Source organism: Panulirus ornatus, chromosome 13 (assembly GCF_036320965.1).
Source record: "Panulirus ornatus isolate Po-2019 chromosome 13, ASM3632096v1, whole genome shotgun sequence".
NCBI classification, from domain to species: Eukaryota; Metazoa; Arthropoda; class Malacostraca; order Decapoda; family Palinuridae; genus Panulirus; species Panulirus ornatus.
Genome location: NC_092236.1, coordinates 20,263,266 through 20,283,468, shown reverse-complemented (window position 1 = coordinate 20,283,468; position 20,203 = coordinate 20,263,266). Strand labels below are relative to the sequence as shown.

Here is a 20,203-nt window from a genome sequence, read left to right as displayed (position 1 = left end):
GGGAGATGTATAAAAGAAAGAGGCAGGAGGTCAAGAGAAAGGTGCAAGAGGTGAAAAAGAGGGCAAATGAGAGTTGGGGTGAGAGAGTATCATTAAATTTTAGGGAGAATAAAAAGATGTTCTGGAAGGAGGTAAATAAAGTGCGTAAGACAAGGGAGCAAATGGGAACTTCAGTGAAGGGGGCTAATGGGGAGGTGATAACAAGTAGTGGTGATGTGAGAAGGAGATGGAGTGAGTATTTTGAAGGTTTGTTGAATGTGTTTGATGATAGAGTGGCAGATATAGGGTGTTTTGGTCGAGGTGGTGTGCAAAGTGAGAGGGTTAGGGAAAATGATTTGGTAAACAGAGAAGAGGTAGTAAAAGCTTTGCGGGAGATGAAAGCCGGCAGGGCAGCAGGTTTGGATGGTATTGCAGTGGAATTTATTAAAAAAGGGGGTGACTGTATTGTTGACTGGTTGGTAAGGTTATTTAATGTATGTATGATTCATGGTGAGGTGCTTGAGGATTGGCGGAATGCTTGCATAGTGCCATTGTACAAAGGCAAAGGGGATAAGAGTGAGTGCTCAAATTTCAGAGGTATAAGTTTGTTGAGTATTCCTGGTAAATCATATGGGAGGGTATTGATTGAGAGGGTGAAGGCATGTACAGAGCATCAGATTGGGGAAGAGCAGTGTGGTTTCAGAGGTGGTAGAGGATGTGTGGATCAGGTGTTTGCTTTGAAGAATGTATGTGAGAAATACTTAGAAAGCAAATGGATTTGTATGTAGCATTTATGGATCTGGAGAAGGCATATGATAGAGTTGATAGAGATGCGCTGTGGAAGGTATTAAGAATATATGGTGTGGGAGGCAAGTTGTTAGAAGCAGTGAAAAGTTTTTATCGAGGATGTAAGGCATGTGTACGTGTAGGAAGAGAGGAATGTGATTGGTTCTCAGTGAATGTAGGTTTGCGGCAGGGGTGTGTGATGTCTCCATGGTTGTTTAATTTGTTTATGGATGGGGTTGTTAGGGAGGTAAATGCAAGAGTTTTGGAAAGAGGGGCAAGTATGAAGTCTGTTGGGGATGAGAGAGCTTGGGAAGTGAGTCAGTTGTTGTTCGCTGATGATACAGCGCTGGTGGCTGATTCATGTGAGAAACTGCAGAAGCTGGTGACTGAGTTTGGTAAAGTGTGTGAAAGAGGAAAGTTAAGAGTAAATGTGAATAAGAGCAAGGTCATTAGGTACAGTAGGGTTGAGGGTCAAGTCAGTTGGGAGGTAAGTTTGAATGGAGAAAAACTGGAGGAAGTAAAGTGTTTTAGATATCTGGGAGTGGATCTGGCAGCGGATGGAACCATGGAAGCGGAAGTGGATCATAGGGTGGGGGAGAGGGCGAAAATCCTGGGAGCCTTGAAGAATGTGTGGAAGTCGAGAACATTATCTCGGAAAGCAAAAATGGGTATGTTTGAAGGAATAGTGGTTCCAACAGTGTTGTATGGTTGCGAGGCGTGGGCTATGGATAGAGTTGTGCGCAGGAGGATGGATGTGCTGGAAATGAGATGTTTGAGGACAATGTGTGGTGTGAGGTGGTTTGATCGAGTAAGTAACGTAAGGGTAAGAGAGATGTGTGGAAATAAAAAGATTGTGGTTGAGAGAGCAGAAGAGGATGTTTTGAAATGGTTTGGGCACATGGAGAGAATGAGTGAGGAAAGATTGACCAAGAGGATATATGTGTCGGAGGTGGAGGGAACGAGGAGAAGTGGGAGACCAAATTGGAGATGGAAAGATGGAGTGAAAAAGATTTTGTGTGATCGGGGCCTGAACATGCCGGAGGGTGAAAGGAGGGCAAGAAATAGAGTGAATTGGATCGATGTGGTATACCGGGGTTGACGTGCTGTCAGTGGATTGAATCAGGGCATGTGAAGCGTCTGGGGTAAACCATGGAAAGCTGTGTAGGTATGTATATTTGCGTGTGTGGACGTATGTATATACATGTGTATGGGGGTGGGTTGGGCCATTTCTTTCGTCTGTTTCCTTGCGCTACCTCGCAAACGCGGGAGACAGCGACGAAGCAAAAAGAAAACAAGAAATATATATATATATATATATATATATATATATATATATATATATATATATATATATATATATATGGATCTGTATGTGGCATTTATGGATCTGGAGAAGGCATATGATTTTATATCGAGGATGTAAGGCATGTGTACGTGTAGGAAGAGAGGAAAGTGATTGGTTCTCAGTGAATGTAGGTTTGCGGCAGGGGTGTGTGATGTCTCCATGGTTCTTTAATTTGTTTATGGATGGGGTTGTTAGGGAGGTGAATGCAAGGATTTTGGAAAGAGGGGCAAGTATGAAGTCTGTTGGGGATGAGAGAGCTTGGGAAGTGAGTTATTTGTTGTTCGTTGATGATACAGCGCTGGTGGCTGATTCATGTGAGAAACTGCAGAAGCTGGTGACTGAGTTTGGTAAAGTGTGTGAAAGAAGAAAGTTAAGAGTAAATGTGAATAAGAGCAAGGTTATTAGGTACAGTAGGGTTGAGGGTCAAGTCAATTGGGAGGTAAGTTTGAATGGAGAAAAACTGGAGGAAGTAAAGTGTTTTAGATATCTGGGAGTGGATCTGGCAGCGGATGGAACCATGGAAGCGGAAGTGGATCATAGGGTGGGGGAGGGGGCGAAAATTCTGGGAGCCTTGAAGAATGTGTGGAAGTCGAGAACATTATCTCGGATAGCAAAAATGGGTATGTTTGAAGGAATAGTGGTTCCAACAATGTTGTATGGTTGCGAGGCGTGGGCTATGGATAGAGTTGTGCGCATTAGGATGGATGTGCTGGAAATGAGATGTTTGAGGACAATGTGTGGTGTGAGGTGGTTTGATCGAGTAAGTAACGTAAGGGTAAGAGAGATGTATGGAAATAAAAAGAGCGTGGTTGAGAAAGCAGAAGAGGGTGTTTTGAAATGGTTTGGGCACATGGAGAGTATGAGTGAGGAATGATTGACCAAGAGGATATATCTGTCGGAGGTGGAGGGAACGAGAAGTGGGAGACCAAATTGGAGGTGGAAAGATGGAGTGAAAAAGATTTTGTGTGATTGGGGCCTGAACATGCAGGAGGGTGAAAGGAGGGCAAGGAATAGAGTGAATTGGATCGATGTGGTATACCGGGGTTGACGTGCTGTCAGTGGATTGAATCAGGGCATGTGAAGCGTCTGGGGTAAACCATGGAAAGCTGTGTAGGTATGTATATTTGCGTGTGTGGACGTATGTATATACATGTGTATGGGGGTGGGTTGGGCCATTTCTTTCGTCTGTTTCCTTGCGCTACCTCGCAAACGCGGGAGACAGCGACAAAGCAAAAAAGAAAAAAAAAAAAAAATATATATATATATATATATATATATATATATATATATATATATAGTTTTTGTTGAGATTGTTATTATTTACTTTTGTAGATAGATTTACTACTCATCAATTTGTTGATTAAGATTTCTCGTTCATGCTCATTGTCACCTTTTTTTTTTTTTTTTATCAGTTTTGATTGTATTTACTGTTAGCGTCTAATGATTATTGTGTTTAATTCAGTTATGGTTTCACTGATAACACTTTATATGTATAAATGTGTTATGAATAAGATTATGAATACCGCTATCAGTTTACCATCAATATTACCTGTACCAATATCATTCTGTAATCATTAAAATAATTTCTTTTGATGAGAAGTGTTAGTATTTAATAACAAGCTCCCTTATAAAAGTAAAACTTAATGATAGAATTACCATGTTTAAATATATTTTAACCTTGCTGTGTAATATGTATTCTGTGTTACAGCTTGTGATCAGGAAGGATTGAGTCTCCATCGAAGTCTGTATGACCGTCAGACCTCAGATGAGAGCACACCAGACACCCAAGATGCATTTCACATTTCTACCAGGCTACCACCTCCCACAGGCTTCAATAACTCTTCTCTTTTCCCCAGTACACCCACCCGACAAGCTCCTCCCCCACCTAGAAATCGTGCTCTCAGTCCTACTAGGCCAAATGTTCCACCGCCACCCCCTCCCACAAGACCTTCCTCATCAGGTGTAGCCCCACCCAAAATGTCACCACCTCAGCGACCGCTACCATCTCCTCCTGCATTACCACTTAGTCCACCCCCAGATTCACCACCACCATCACCTCCTCCACCTCCATTGCCGACATCACCTCCACCTGCCTTGGAAGAAACAGACCAGATGGCTGCCATTAATCATACTTCTCAAGATACGCCCTTACCCCAAAGTCCAACCTTTCACAGCTTCAAGGCCAAATCTGGTTGTCTTAACCCACCACTGAACATCAGTCCCTCTCTGACTCTTCCTGCATCCTCCTCTGAGACATCACGCTCAACAGAATGCCTTCGGGAAGTGTTACCATCACCAGGATGTTTTCCTGTGTTTGGTGCTGATGAGGAGACTCGTACTGCGACAATACGTGGGCGGGGTGCTGCCCATGCCCGACCATCCATCAAGGATGCCTTTACAACAGGGGTATCTTCCAGTACTTCATCAGCTTCTACCCCTCCTGTAGCTCCTCAGAGACGGAACAGAAACCGTTCTCTGAGTCCTGAAGCTAATGACAGTGCAATAAAGAGTGGCATACGAATTCCAGGGGGACGAGTACGTCGAAGTTCTTTCCTGAATAACCTGGTTGGAGAAGAAAATCCTTATGAGCAGATAACTGATCACATTTATGAGGAGTTACTCTCACACTCTCCATCTCGCACCTCCACTTTTACTCATTACGGTAGTCCCACACGCAACAATACACCTCACAAGTCACCTTCTCCGGGAAAATCAATGTTTGAAGGAGCATCCAAAAATGAAATACTAGAATATCTCCAGGATGCTAGGCGAAGAGTAGCCAATACCGTAGACGATGATGAAGATGATACGCTGCAGGTAAATTTAATTTCTGCCATCTGCATGTGTTTATGCTTCTGTGCTTGCATTTGTTTGAAGTCATTTATGTTTTTTAGAACTTGTTATGCGCATAATTTCCAAGTACTTTACATATCATATTAATTTTATGGTTGCTTTTTATAACTTATTGTTGCTTTCTGCCACATGGGGAACATCAACATTATATTTGTTTTCATGTTGGGCCTAGGTAAGGTAAGTGAGGCATTGCTTTAGGCCCTGCACTTTGCATGCAACCAGCCCTCCTGCTCAAAAAAAAAAAAAAAAAAATTATAATGAAAAAAAATGTTGCTCAGATGAGTATGTACATCCCCTGAGATGATAGAAATGCAGTTTGTTCATAGACTTGGTGATAAATCTTGAATTTTTGGCTTTTTTTGAACCGTAGATAATATTTCACAAAGATTGAATTATTTTGTCTTGATTCAAGAATATGCTTTCAAAAGATCCCATAAAATTCAGTTTGCTTTAAAAGATTTCCAGTTCTCACATCATTTTGTTCTTTTACAATATAAATACATGTTCATGTCACATTTTCATTAGTCTGATTGCTTTTCAATTTTATTCTCAAGTTTGCTTCCACTAAAACTCAAAAAATATTATATATTCAGTTCAATTTCCAATTCTCACTTTTGGGCTTTTAATTCCTATGAGTATGTGTACTACTAAGATTGTCCATTTCCTTAATGCAGATGATCCACTGGTACTTCTAATTGCTGACTGTACTTGTAATAGAAAGCATTTTATGGGTTATAAGGTATATAGTTGCATGTATGCTGGGAGTCCCTCACTAGATGTTCTCCCTCTAGCTCAGTTCATGTTGAAGGCCAGCACTGATAAAATGAACTGCAGTTTGCTTTTTATATTTGGCTGTTTTGACACTATTGGAAAATTATTTTCTTAGCATATATTATGGTGCTTTCATTTTATTGATTCTTTTTTTGATGACTCTGGTAACTGATTGCTATTCACCAACTCAAAGGTATCCTGTCATAGATCAAAAGTTCTTTTTCCTGGATTTATGAAACTTATTTCACAGTTTTGACTGTAAATGACATAGAACTTTCAAACAACATTTGCTTATTTTTATGAAGTTTTAGAAGTATTAGTCATTATGGTTTTATGCTCTTGTATAAGTAATGAATAAAGACTCAAAAGTGTAGTAAAATGCATGTAGAAGGCTGTTTTTCCCCTTAAGCTTATAACTTTCCTTGCCATAAAAAGTTCCTTACATTTGATGAATTAGTTTACCATTTACTGTACTAGATGATAATATGGAGCCTTTTGTAATGCTGATTTTGATGCTGTTAAAGTTCACTGTTTGTAAGATGCAGTAAAACTTCTGTTATCCAAAATGACTGGAGAAATTGTCCCTTTTTGGTGACAAAAATAATAGTTATTCTAGTTTTATTTTTATTATATCATTTAAGACAGAAGTTGCCCATCCCTCACTTTATGCAGATGTTATGTTCTATGAAATCTTCATGCAGAGAGAAATTGAGTATAGCACTGGCAGATTTTCCCACTGCCTTCCCATTATGTAGCATTTGACATCAAATAAACTTATTTAACCATCCTTTATTTGCTTGAGATGGCACATTGTCTCTTTTACATAAACACTCGTGAATTGTCAAAGCTTTAGACATGAGCTGAAAGTTATTGAGGCTACTTTTGTGTTTCACCTTGTTCTAAATGTGTGATAGAGGATTTTCTCCATAAGTGGATTTCTAGCCCTTGCAGTTACCTTGGCAGATATTATAGTGGACCACAGCACTTCAAATATCTCCTGCTTTCTTCTTTATATTATGGAATATGGATTCACCCAGGGTGTATGCACGCCCATGCACTTATATTCCCTCACCAATATCAATGTATTGTAAGAGTTTTAGCTTTGTTTTTAAGGTCAGAGAGGCTCTCTTGCATAAAACTGCTTGTTTTTGGGTAGGAATAGATTTTGTTGGATGTTTGGATGCCATATTAACAAACACAAACACAGGAAAAATCACATTAGCACAAGTATTTTTCTATTTCTGGTAGGATATTGGTGGATTGCCAACAGAAAGTGGAAAACTTGCCTTGGTTTGAATATTTTTATCTCAGATTACAGATAACAGAAGTCTTACTGTATTTGAAAAGACAGAGCATACAGCTGTCACCAATATCAATGTATTGTAAGAGTTTTAGCTTTGTTTTTAAGGTCAGAGAGGCTCTCTTGCATAAAACTGCTTGTTTTTGGGTAGGAATAGATATTGTTGGATGTTTGGATGCCATATTATCAAACACAAACACAGGAAAAATCACATTAGCACAAGTATTTTTCTATTTCTGGTAGGATATTGGTGGATTGCCAACAGAAATTGGAAAACAAGCCTTGGTTTGAATATTTTTATCTCAAATTACAGATAACGGAAGTCTTACTGTATTTGAAAAGACAGAGCATACAGCTGTCACAGTAATAGCTCAAACTTTCCTACCACATTATTTGATAGTTTACCATGACATTTTAAGAATCATGAAATTTGTTTAAGAAAACTCTTACGAACTCTCACTGTGTACATTCCAAGAAGCCAAAACTATCTCCATTTGCCTGCAGAAGTGATTTCCACAAAATGTGCATTTCTGTATGCTTTTAATCACTTCTATGTAAAGGGGAATAGATTGTTATTGAAAAATAGATAGTTGGTGTATTAACATCAAGCTAGATTTGATTTGGGTGCACACTTAGATTTTCTTTTTTTAAGAGGGGCAGTTTTGTCTTATACTGTACTTTCATATGCTTATGTAGCAGACAAGCTTTGAAACAGGTCATTTGGAATGAAAAATATAAAATCTACAAGTTTGTATTGCATACACAGGAAACAGAAATGAAATCTTTGCACATTAGAAAAAAGAAATCTTATAGTTTTAAGAATCAAATGCCTAAATTGATGTGTTAACCAGAGTCATCTTGTAAATTTTTGTGTAGAGTGAAATCATTTGTTGTTAGTAGTGGAGTGCCTGATTGTTGCTAGGGTATGGTTGATGTCCCTTTGGAAGCTGAGATGGACCTAGAGGATGAAGAGGAAGACCAATTAGGGGTTGATCCACCTGAGGACCACTTCACCACATTAACCTCAAGGAACAGAGGAAACAGATCATCTAACATGAGCTCAAACTCAGATTCCTCAGAGAACAGTGGGCTGCTGAGGTCAGATAAGGTGAGAATAGCGTTAAATATTTCATTTATTATCTTAAGGAATCTAGACAGGAATTTTAGTCCTCAGAAAGGTGGTGAAAAGAACGGCCCTTTAGGCATATTTTAGGAGTACGTAAACTTTTACAATTATTTTCTACCATTTATACTAGCATTGCTCTTTGTATAGTCCCTTGTTTTAAAGCATGGGAACTTTTTTTGATGCTTGAACACCTTCAGGGTTAAACTCCTTCAAACTTTAACAGAACTGCTTACCAGGCTATCCATTTAATTCTTTAACCATGCACTCGTACTTTTTGCTCCCACACATCTACCATCAATATATCTATCTATACTCTCTCATGCCTGTTCTCCTCTGGGAGCTTCCATTAGAGAGGTGGCCATGGCAAAAAAGTCTCCACTTATCCCTGTCCTTACATGCCTCCCTCACATACACATTTCCACACATTCTTTCTGCATTGCTCTCCCTCCAGTACTCTGCCATTCTATTTCTCCATGTCACAGGTGGTCTTACTCTCACACTAACTCCTTTGATTGTATTATCATACACTCTCTTTGTAAACTCCCCATCTTGCATTCTTTCCTCATACCCATACCACCTTGAAGTTTAACATTTCACCCACTCTACCCATGCACAGTTCATTCCCTTTGCATTCCCTGCCACACCCTACCACACCAAATCTCTTACACACTCCCATTATTGCTTTCTTCATTCTATCTAGTCACACCACATTCTCCTCTTGAGTAAGTAATTTTCACAGACTAAATTCTTGATCTCTGTGACTCATCCCATGTCCATGATTTGGTTACATGGGTTAGGGTTGGGAGGGCTGTGCTGTCCCTTAACCATTTATTCACTTCAGTACCTACACTTTTACCCTTCATTGTTCCATTAAGGGACCCAATGGCTCTTCAGTCCTGTACTGTTCTCTCCCTTATATTCTATATCACCAAACTTGCCGAAGATAGATTCCAAATACTAAAATTCTGTCACCTCTTCTGGTCTTTCTCCCCCATTTCAGACTCTATACTTTTACTAAGTTTTCTTCCAAACATCTCTAATTACTTTTACTCATATTTATCATCAGTTGTGTATGCTTACGCACATTATAACAACCTTCTGCAAATCTTCTTCACTCTCATTGGTCATACCAGTGTCCTCTAGCAAATTTAGTTTCTTATTGTGTAAAGATACTGGTACAGCTTTTATTGTCTGAGTGCATTTTGAATAGAATATTTGTAGAAGGTTATGTTTTTTCGAAGAGCAGTATTGTGAGGTTTTGCAACTGTGAAGTTATCAACACGAGAAAGTATGAAATATGATTGCAATTTAACCTTGTGTGCTCAGACCACAGGACAGAAACACTCATATGTGCATTCTTGGTCCAGCTAGCTCATTTTAGTAAACTGTTGTACAAGATGCTTGCTTAAATCAAAGTGTTGTCTATGTAACCAGCTGGATACAGCCAATTTACTTTAGTTCACATCCAGTATATGCGTCCAGTCCAAAGAGCATATGCTATGTTTTTCAATACAGATATAAATGAACAAATTTAAGAAAGGTTTAGGTCACTTTATCCATGTTTCCTATTGTATTTGCTGACCCATTGTGTTACTCTTTCTTGTTCTGATGATGATGAAATATTTCATGTCAAAAAACTTGAAATACATTTTTTTGTGAAATATACAAATATTGTCATAAACAGGAGCGGCTTGCAGCAGGGGAGGTGGAGAGGACAGACTCTGGAGTAGGGTCTGAGACCAGCAAACCTTCAGTTGCAGTTCGTCGTGGACAGCGAAGTGCGGGTGGAGCCATAGCCACTAGAGAGGGTGACATTCCCCTTTGTGATGATTGCGATGCCCCTGTAGACACTCATATTACTAACAGGTTCGAAGTTGGAGGTTGTTTATAGATTTGTTACAATCCTGATATTGTTTGTTTTATGTTAGATTTAATTAGTGATATGTCTTGTCCCTGCCCTATTGCCAGCTTGTGATTTTAGACTTAAGGATCCCAGATTTGCAAGATTAAAATGCTTCTTGTATGGATTTGATAAGTACACGTGCTAGACCCCATCTCTTTCTATTTTCTGTTGTACAGACTGTAGTCTCCCCCATTAGGTAGACCATGCAATACTTGGCAAGCTACTGCATCACACAACTACTATGTGGATGTTGGCAACTCAAGGGCAGGACACTTTGATAACTGTTTCTTTTCCTGCACCTTGAAGATTTGGAACTCTCTATCCCCTCATATCTTTCCCAAGAACTATGACCTGGGACTTTTTAAGACAGGTTTTTCATTTCCAAAATTTTTTTCATCTCATCTTTTCTCCTTTCATTGAGCACTTTTGATATTCCTTTATATATTCGTTATACATAATTGCTGTTTCCCACCTCAGTGAGGTAGCACCAGGAAACAGACAAAGAATGGCTCATCCACTCATATACGCACATATGTATATACATAAACCATAAATGCCCACATATGCACATATACGTGCAAGTACATATCAACATATACACGTATATACATACAAATATGCAGACATTACGTACATACACAATTACATATTCATACATGCTTGCCTTCATCCATCCTGTTGCTACCTTGCCCCACTGGAAAACAGCATCGCCATCCCCTGCTTCAGTGAGGTAGTGCTAGGAAAACAGACAAAAAAGGGCACATTCATTCACAAACAGCCTCTAGATGTCATGCATAATGCAGTGACACCAAAGCTCTCTATCCATGTCCAGGTCCCACAGACATTTCCATGGTTTACCTCAGATGCTTCACATGCCCTGGTTCAATCCATTGACAGGCTTGATGTGGCCTTATGTTCACATCTGGACCCTCCACCATAAAAAAGAGAAAGAACTTCATGTATGAGTGTAGTTGTACACATGGTAGTACTCTCCTTAATTTACCTCAGAAATTATTTTATGAAAAAGGGTATTTGTATCCTGAGCAAAAGATTGCCAAAGTTTTCCACATTGATAATGGTAATAGCCTTATGCTTGTGATTGCTTCTTAACTTGTGTCCGTTCTTCATACTTGTAACAAAACTCATGTGAAATGTGTGCTACTAGCTCATGCGGAATCTTGAAGCCTGTTGCTTACTGAATACCAAAGTGGGTTTAGGAAGAAAAAGATCCAATAAAACTTCTTTGCACAGCTTCATTTCTTTACTTTTATATGTTTCCTAGATATCTTAAAATTATTTGACACCATTAATCATGACACTCTTTTACATAAACTTGAATACTTTGAAATTGCTTGAGAGCTATAGTTAAAGCTGGAAGCAATTTGCTTTTTAAGTAATGTTTCTTTATTTGTCAGAGAGATGTTCCCATGAAGCATCTTAGAGTCCTTTAGTGGATCCCTTGCTATTCATACTGTTAAGCTCAGTCTTGGTACACTGGATGTTGGTGTCTCTTTGATGCTTCTCAGCCATTCTAGTGCTGTTAAGAGCTTTGATCTCTCTTTGGTAAACACATATTTTTATTTTGGTGTTCAACTCATTACTGATACAGTCATCCTCATCTTTGAGCTCATTAGTCATCATTAGCATGTTTACTGCTCATATGCTCATGGTAAAGTTGTAAGTTAGCATTTTTTCTTAACATTAGAGGTTCCAGTTACAGACAAAGGTCCACATCAAGACCAAGCTTTAATTAGAATACAAAGAGTTTAATGAAAAAGTTTTAAGAATTTTGAGAGAGTGAAAAACCTGTCCTTTAAAAAGTGCCACGTCATAATTATTGGGAAAGACAGAAGAGGCTGGAAAGTTCCAAAGCTTCAAGTTGTAGGGAAAGAAACATTTATCAAAACAGCCCATTCCATTGTGGATTTCAGCTTAGGAATTGCTCATGCCAGACTCACACAAGATGAGAGCATGGCAGATAGCCTGGATGGATCCTTCGAGTGGGATCGAACGAGAAACATCTACAGAGCTCTCACAGATAGAATCCTAACCAGTTTATCTCTTAGACGATGAGAATGTGGTAGTTCATCATGGGGTGAGAGAGAGGAGGACTAGTGGTACATGCCCCATTGCCCTCTGATTACCCTAAGATGTTTTAGATGCATGAAAGGTATTTAAAGATGTTGGAATTGCTGCAAGGAAATGCCTGACCTTAGGGTGGCTGAGACTTCAGTGTTAAGTGTATTTATTAATGGAAAAACAGTGAAAACCATCCTAGGAGAAGCACAAAACCAGAAAATAGATAAAAAGATGATGCCATGCAAAACAATTACAACTGTAAACAGGAAAAGCCATGTTAAGTAGGAGGATGATGGCCAGCTATGTGTATAGGGGATGAGGTTCCTTTTCAAAATAGGATATCTAACTTCCATAAGGTTAGAAAATTATTTAAAGGGATAATACATCGGTTGACCTATTTCCAAGAGGATTTAGTACATATCACTTGGATGAAGAAAACTGCTGACTGAAGAAAATATGAGGAAAAAGGAGCTTAGAACATGAAGTAAAAAGAACGTAATTATTTCTACACTAATGATCAGTAGAGAGCTTAGGAGCTCTCTCAGCTCAGTTCATATGATTCATATATAGAGGCATAAGGGAGCCCTGTGGTTCTGGGAATAGCCATGGTATACACAAAATAGACTACCCAAGATTTTGGGTTCCTGCAGGAAGGGGCCTAACGAGCACAATTTGACCCAATTTAGTGAGATGTGCTCTCTCTATCTTTCCTGACAAGATCTCTTTTTAGATTTTTATTTTCATTCAAAACCAAATACAAGACAAAGTATTGATAAAAGTATTTGTTTTTTATAGCCAGTCACTGCTTGATCAGAATTGTAATTTGGATAGTGACATTTGGCAGCTTGAGAGTGCTGTGTTTGATGCCTAACAAAAAATGAACTATTTATGGCATTTTTTTTTATTCTAAGAAGATAAATTTACCCCAGTGAAATTACTCTTTATTTTCATCGGTCCAGCAGTAAATTTCAAGACCTAAGAGAAGATTATTAACCCCTTAAGTGCACTTGCACTTGAATTAATGTGAATCTGTCATGACATTTTGTTGCATCACAGTGTACAACAATAGACTTCCACCACTGTTTGTTTCACCTTCTTTTTCTTAGTTTGTGGCTTATCTCAAATACTTCTTTAGAATTACATATGGGTAGGGTTTCTCGAAGGGAAGATAAATCTATTGAACTGTGATTTTTTCAAATCCACTGTCTTTTTATTTCCTGTTCTAAAACTCTTCATTGTCTTCCTATCTTTGAGGCATCAGCAGTTTTAACATTCCGGGAAGTAAATATATTTGGTCGCATTATAACAGTTATCATTGTAGAAACTTCAAGTTACATAAAAGCTGTCTGACAGTGAAAAACTAGAAGCTTTGTATGATTACCAGCCCTTGCTCCAGTTATACAAAGGCCTGACTTGACTTTGTATGGAAATCTGCTGTCACATCTTGGGAGGCACTTGCTCTGCTAAAGTAACAGGGTTTGGGTTTTAGTAATCGATCTGTCAACCAGTATGGCTTCAAAACTTGCTGCCCTATCCTACATCGTTTTTTGCCTTTTGTATGGATGTTGCTTTGGTGTTTGTTTCCAAGAACTGGTTGCTTGTGGGTCTCTGCCGAGATCTCTTTGTATGGCTGCTATCAGCTTGAAGATGGACCATCATGATGTCTATTTCTTTCCTTGCATTACTAATCTTTCAATTATTTTACCTACTCATTACAGTGAAATCAACTACAAACTGCTCCTTTCGATAACTTTCACTCAAGTTGGGGCATGCATGGTTCACTAATTGTTTTCTGTTCACTAGCCTGGGGCATAGAAGTTCATAGTTCTTGTATCTTCTACCTCCGCCACAAGGAAAATGTGTACCTTCATAACTGCTTTATATGGTATTGCAATAATTTTTACCTGATGCAACTGCCTAAATTTTTTTTCCATGCTCTAATGTGAAGAAGGGCTGCCCAAAATTTCCACCCTTACAACATGTGATAATTTATAAAGCTGTGATGTTCTTACTAGATAGTAGATATTGGTGATAAAAACCCTTAGTAATCTTGTTTGTTTTTGACAAATACACTTCAAGAAATTCCACATAATTTACTGTGCATGCCTTAGAGTACACCTTGAGTACAATGATATTTAAGACTGGCAGTTAAACAATGTAAGTTGAAGGGCACCTAGTAGATGTAAACAATGTTTAACCTTGATGAGTCTATCATTTTATTTAGAAAATTATGATTAGTTACTCTTAAAGACAAACTTATGGAGGTTCCTTTTTTTTAATATTTGAAACTACTCTGCACCCAGAGTGTACCTTGAGTATTGGGAGTGCTCCAGTAAAAGGGTTAAGAGACAAGATTCCCACTTATACAAAATCTCTTAGACTGTTTTCTTTTTTTTTTCTCCTTTTCCAAGCAAATTTGGCCTCAGAGATAACTTTTGTGACTAAAGTTTTTGTTGGAAACGAAAAGTGGATAAGGGGAAATCTTAGGAATACATGAATATATTTTGCCTGATAGGGCAAATGGATTTGTATGTAGCATTTATGGATCTGGAGAAGGCATATGATAGAGTTGATAGAGATGCTCTGTGGAAGGTATTAAGAATATATGGTGTGGGAGGAAAGTTGTTAGAAGCAGTGAAAAGTTTTTATCGAGGATGTAAGGCATGTGTACGTGTAGGAAGAGAGGAAAGTGATTGGTTCTCAGTGAATGTAGGTTTGCGGCAGGGGTGTGTGATGTCTCCATGGTTGTTTAATTTGTTTATGGATGGGGTTGTTAGGGAGGTAAATGCAAGAGTTTTGGAAAGAGGGGCAAGTATGAAGTCTGTTGGGGATGAGAGAGCTTGGGAAGTGAGTCAGTTGTTGTTCGCTGATGATACAGCGCTGGTGGCGGATTCATGTGAGAAACTGCAGAAGCTGGTGACGGAGTTTGGTAAAGTGTGTGGAAGAAGAAAGTTAAGAGTAAATGTCAATAAGAGCAAGGTTATTAGGTACAGTAGGGTTGAGGGTCAAGTCAATTGGGAGGTGAGTTTGAATGGTGAGAGGCTGGAGGAAGTGAAGTGTTTTAGATATCTGGGAGTGGATCTGTCAGCGGATGGAACCATGGAAGCGGAAGTGGATCATAGGGTGGGGGAGGGGGCGAAAATTTTGGGAGCCTTGAAAAATGTGTGGAAGTCGAGAACATTATCCCGGAAAGCAAAAATGGGTATGTTTGAAGGAATAGTAGTTCCAACAATGTTGTATGGTTGCGAGGCGTGGGCTATGGATAGAGTTGTGCGTAGGAGGATGGATGTGCTGGAAATGAGATGTTTGAGGACAATGTGTGGTGTGAGGTGGTTTGATCGAGTAAGTAACGTAAGGGTAAGAGAGATGTGTGGAAATAAAAAGAGCGTGGTTGAGAGAGCAGAAGAGGGTGTTTTGAAATGGTTTGGGCACATGGAGAGAATGAGTGAGGAAAGATTGACCAAGAGGATATATGTGTCGGAGGTGGAGGGAACGAGGAGAAGAGGGAGACCAAATTGGAGGTGGAAAGATGGAGTGAAAAGGATTTTGTGTGATCGGGGCCTGAACATGCAGGAGGGTGAAAGGAGGGCAAGGAATAGAGTGAATTGGAGCGATGTGGTATACAGGGGTTGACGTGCTGTCAGTGGATTGAATCAAGGCATGTGAAGCGTCTGGGGTAAACCATGGAAAGCTGTGTAGGTATGTATATTTGCGTGTGTGGACGTGTGTATGTACATGTGTATGGGGGGGGGTTGGGCCATTTCTTTCGTCTGTTTCCTTGCGCTACCTCGCAAACGCGGGAGACAGCGACAAAGTATAAAAAAAAAAAAAAAAAAAAAAAAAAAAAAAAAAAAAGGGCATAATTAAAGCTCATGCACTTGCTGAAAAGCTTTGGCAGTTCATTGAATATCCCCTGCCAAATGGAAGCTTTCTTTGCTTTCTATATTGTACGGGTGTATTTGTGCATATCTCAATGCTTGAAAATTTAGATATTGAATTTCATGTAATTTTATATAACTGGCACAGTTTACAGAGATAAGGTACTAACTATGAGTCCTTTACAGTGGAGTGGTGTATGCACCACTGGTATGTCGCCGTTGTTCTCGGCGTCGTCAGGAAAGAAAAGAAATTTTGACAGAGATTATGGAAACTGAAATCAAGTATGGACGAGACCTACGAGTTATGGTGGATGAATTTTACAGGTACAGTAATGCGGTTAGCAATATTCATTCAATAATTGGCTCAAGTAGCAATGATTTGCCGTACTATAATATCATTTCTGGGGTAGTTGTAAGTCAGTATAATAAATATTTTGAGGATTTTTATTTTTACATGTAAGCAGAAGAATATTTATAGTCTCAATATCTGTAGTCTATCTATCTATCTATCGATCCATCTATATCTCTGATGCCTGTTCCAATTGGAGCTCCTTCAAGGGGTGGCCAAGGCAACAGTTTTCAAAACTAGAGAACTCCAATGCCAACTCTTAGAATTTATTGCCTCACCCATAACAGGTCACTGGCAGAGGGCAACTTGCCCTCTAGTGCAGTGTTTGCAGAGGCTTTTACCTAATGTTCCCACTGATTACTTCTACCTAATGCTCATACCTACTACTTCTACCTAATGTTTCTACCTAATTCTCCTTCCTAAATGTTTGTATCTAGTACTTCTATATTCTGCTCCTACCATTTTGCCAAAGCTAGCACGTAGTGCTCACCCACAGTAAAATCGAGAGTTATGAAAAATGAGCTGTGTGAGTTTGGTGTTGTCAAGTGTTGCATATGGCAAGGAGAGCTTGTATGTTTGTGGATAGAATGCCAGTAGTCCACATGTGGGTGAGGTAGAAAGAAAAGACATCTGTAGTCCAAATCCAAAATCCAAATGTCTACATAATTAATATTTACACCAAATTAGAGCATGAGTTTCTGAAATCTGAATTAGAGGAGGCAGTGCTCTATGCTTTTACCAGTTATTTCTATGATTTCAGCCATTACAATGATCCATCAAACTTCTAATCTCAACTATTTCATCTGTATAATTGCCAAACTCTAGAAATAGTACACATTACAAGTATCTTAGAATTTTGGGTGAGTACAATTGATGAATTTTAAAGGTTTAGACAGTATATTTTACTCATATCACCTACAAATAACATTTTAGAAATTGGAAAACCCAGCTAGAGAGATTGATATTTATAGTCTGAAAAATCCATGATTTAACATTTCTGGGGATCTTCTATAAGAAATTGTATTTCAGAGTGATATGGAACTGTATAATATTTTTTTTGGTTTTGTAAGTTTAGTTTCTATATGTATACATATGAATATGTCTGAAATATTTTTCTCATTCCTCAAAAATTTAATTTTGAAATATTTTGTAGGAGTGCACGCTCACTTCAGCCCAAACCAGTTTATTTACATAAATTTTCTTAAAACTTCTTTCCAGGAAAACATTTTGAGAGAGGTTGTTTCCCACATTAGATTACACCAGGATTTTTACACATCGACAAAATATGGGAACCAAGATAAAAAATTCAGAGGCTTTTTCATTAAAACCTTTTTAATGATAGTGGTGATTGAAATGATTTTTAAATAGGTATTCCCCCTTGAACCCTCGACTTCTGACACATGGATCCTCTTAGTCTTCCTTTGCTCATGCTATCCATTTGTCTAACCCTTTTCAGCATACCCATGTTGGCTCTCTTGATCAAACTACATTTATTGCCAAACGTATCTTGTACACTGCTATTTCTTGCATGATCAACCTTACACACTTATCAAGGCATTTCATTTCTATCTTATCCACCTTTTTTCTTTCAGGGCCCGAGACTTATGTCCATATAACACTTTCAGAACTATTTTGTCTTTAGACATATCATCATAGCCCAAACAGACATAGATATTTCTTTTCGCATACTCCTTAATGCACCTAGGACCTTATTTTCCTGTTCTTTTGTTTGAATTATTTCAATATATGTGAGTGGCAATCTGTCACCTAGATATTTCCTCAGTCTGTATATTTACAAACAATTTGCTTCTTCCTGCACTTTCAGCACAGTCTTTTGTCAAAACCTCTGTCTTTGTTCATTAGTATTTTATATCTTTTTTCCCCAGACCCATCTTGGTTGCTGGATTGCTCACCCGTGATCAGCTAAGAGGAATATTTCTTAATGTGGAGGAGCTGGTGGTGCAAAATAGAGTCTTCTCCTTGCAGTTACGTGATGCCTTAGAGATAGCTCTTGATCAAGGTGATGAAGACCTTTTAACTGTCAATGTGGCAAAACTCTTCCTAAATGCTGTTCCAATGCTTCACGCCTTTGAAAATTATTGTGTGAAACAGGTATGTGGTGGGAATTTAACCTAAAAAAATAATACTAATGAAACACCAACATAACTGACATGTCTTTGACATAATGTGCTGTTCAGAATAATTTGACTAGTAACATCTTGCTGCTTACATTATATATGTTTAGTTTACTCTAATGTGATATTTTTCCAGTTCTCTACTACTGCGTAAATTGTTGGTCACATGAATGTTTTTGTAACCATTCATCAGAGCCAAAATCAGTTTCTAAAATTTCCTGTATAACCTTCCATAGGGCTCTGCGTCACTACTGCTACAAACACTGGAAAAGGAGAAAGAGCTATTGAGAATTTTTTTGAAGGTGTCACAGATGGAGAACACATTGCTTCGTCGTATGAATCTCCATTCATTTCTAATGGTAAGTATATGCATTTAAGGTTATAGGATCTGACAATGCATTTTTTTCAGTAGGTCAGTACATCTGAAATATTTCTGATAGCTTTATGCAGTTGAAATATTTATAACACTCTTCATGTAATGGTGTCTTCAGTTAATTTGAATGATATTTGAGCAGCAAGTACTGGTGATTGCATAATGCCTTTTTATTTGCATTTGCAGGTGCCAGTACAGCGTGTAACCAAATATCCATTGTTGCTAGCACGACTTTACAAAGCCACACCTCCAACCCATCCATCCCGAGAAGATTGTCGTCGTGCCAAGGAAAAGATCGAATTACATTTACAACATATGAATAACGTTAGTAGGGTTGTGACATCAACTGTTTGTCTGTTAGGAAATTTAAACCCAGTGTCAGATAAACACATGCAGGTTTATAAGGCTAATTACCTAAAACCTTTCTGTAAACTTAAATAATTGCAGAGGTTTCTTTTGTATAAAAGTAAAGCTTTAAACTGAACTGTTAATGCTTGTTGCTACTATTTGTGTTGATTCAATAGAGAGAGTTTTATATTCACTCTGTATAGAGTGTTGTTTTTATGCACTGTTCTTCTTGTATTTGAAGAGACATGGTTTCACTCATTGAATACAGTACACCATGGTATTGGCATCAGGAGGCTGTGCCTCCCATGGTTCTTTAAAATATCCACTAGTAGATTTTCTCTAGCATGAGTTGTTGTCTCATTGTTTCTCAAGTTTTATTTTTTTGTTTTATTATATCTGTATTTTAACATGCTACTACCATTTTTTTCATCACTTTCAGTCAAGCATGAAATGAATATTTAATTCTTTTGAAACATATGTTGGTGTTTGTGTTTGTCATGTTTTCATCTTTACTATCTTTGATTAATAGTTAAGCAAGGTTTTGAGATAGATATTTTCAGATTAAGACTACTAATTCATATAATTGGCATAGTGCCATTGTACAAAGGCAAAAGGGATAAGAGTGAGTGCTCAAATTACAGAGGTATAAGTTTGTTGAGTATTCCTGGTAAATTATATGGGAGGGTATTGATTAAGAGGGTGAAGGCATGTACAGAGCATCAGATTGGGGAAGAGCAGTGTGGTTTCAGAAGTGGTAGAGGATGTTTGGATCAGGTGTTTGCTTTGAAGAATGTATGTGAGAAATACTTAGAAAAGCAAATGGATTTGTATGTAGCATTTATGGATCTGGAGAAGGCATATGATAGAGTTGATAGAGATGCTCTGTGGAAGGTATTAAGAATATATGGTGTGGGAGGCAAGTTGTTAGAAGCAGTGAAAAGTTTTTATCGAGGATGTAAGGCATGTGTATGTGTAGGA

The 20,203-nt window shown here is 38.3% G+C and overlaps 1 protein-coding gene across 1 annotated transcript in view; it reads left to right on the top strand.

The window, feature by feature from the left end:
- The window catches only part of RhoGEF64C (Rho guanine nucleotide exchange factor at 64C), a 284,605-nt gene that overhangs the window by 246,310 nt on the left and 18,092 nt on the right, over positions 1 to 20,203 (top strand). Inside the window, exons 5-11 of the mRNA XM_071668711.1 lie at positions 3,819 to 4,927; positions 7,957 to 8,142; positions 9,845 to 10,026; positions 16,207 to 16,344; positions 18,256 to 18,481; positions 18,741 to 18,863; positions 19,064 to 19,201. Of these exons, the coding sequence (XP_071524812.1) occupies positions 3,819 to 4,927; positions 7,957 to 8,142; positions 9,845 to 10,026; positions 16,207 to 16,344; positions 18,256 to 18,481; positions 18,741 to 18,863; positions 19,064 to 19,201 (2,102 nt within the window). The remainder of the gene's footprint in view (positions 1 to 3,818; positions 4,928 to 7,956; positions 8,143 to 9,844; positions 10,027 to 16,206; positions 16,345 to 18,255; positions 18,482 to 18,740; positions 18,864 to 19,063; positions 19,202 to 20,203) is intronic.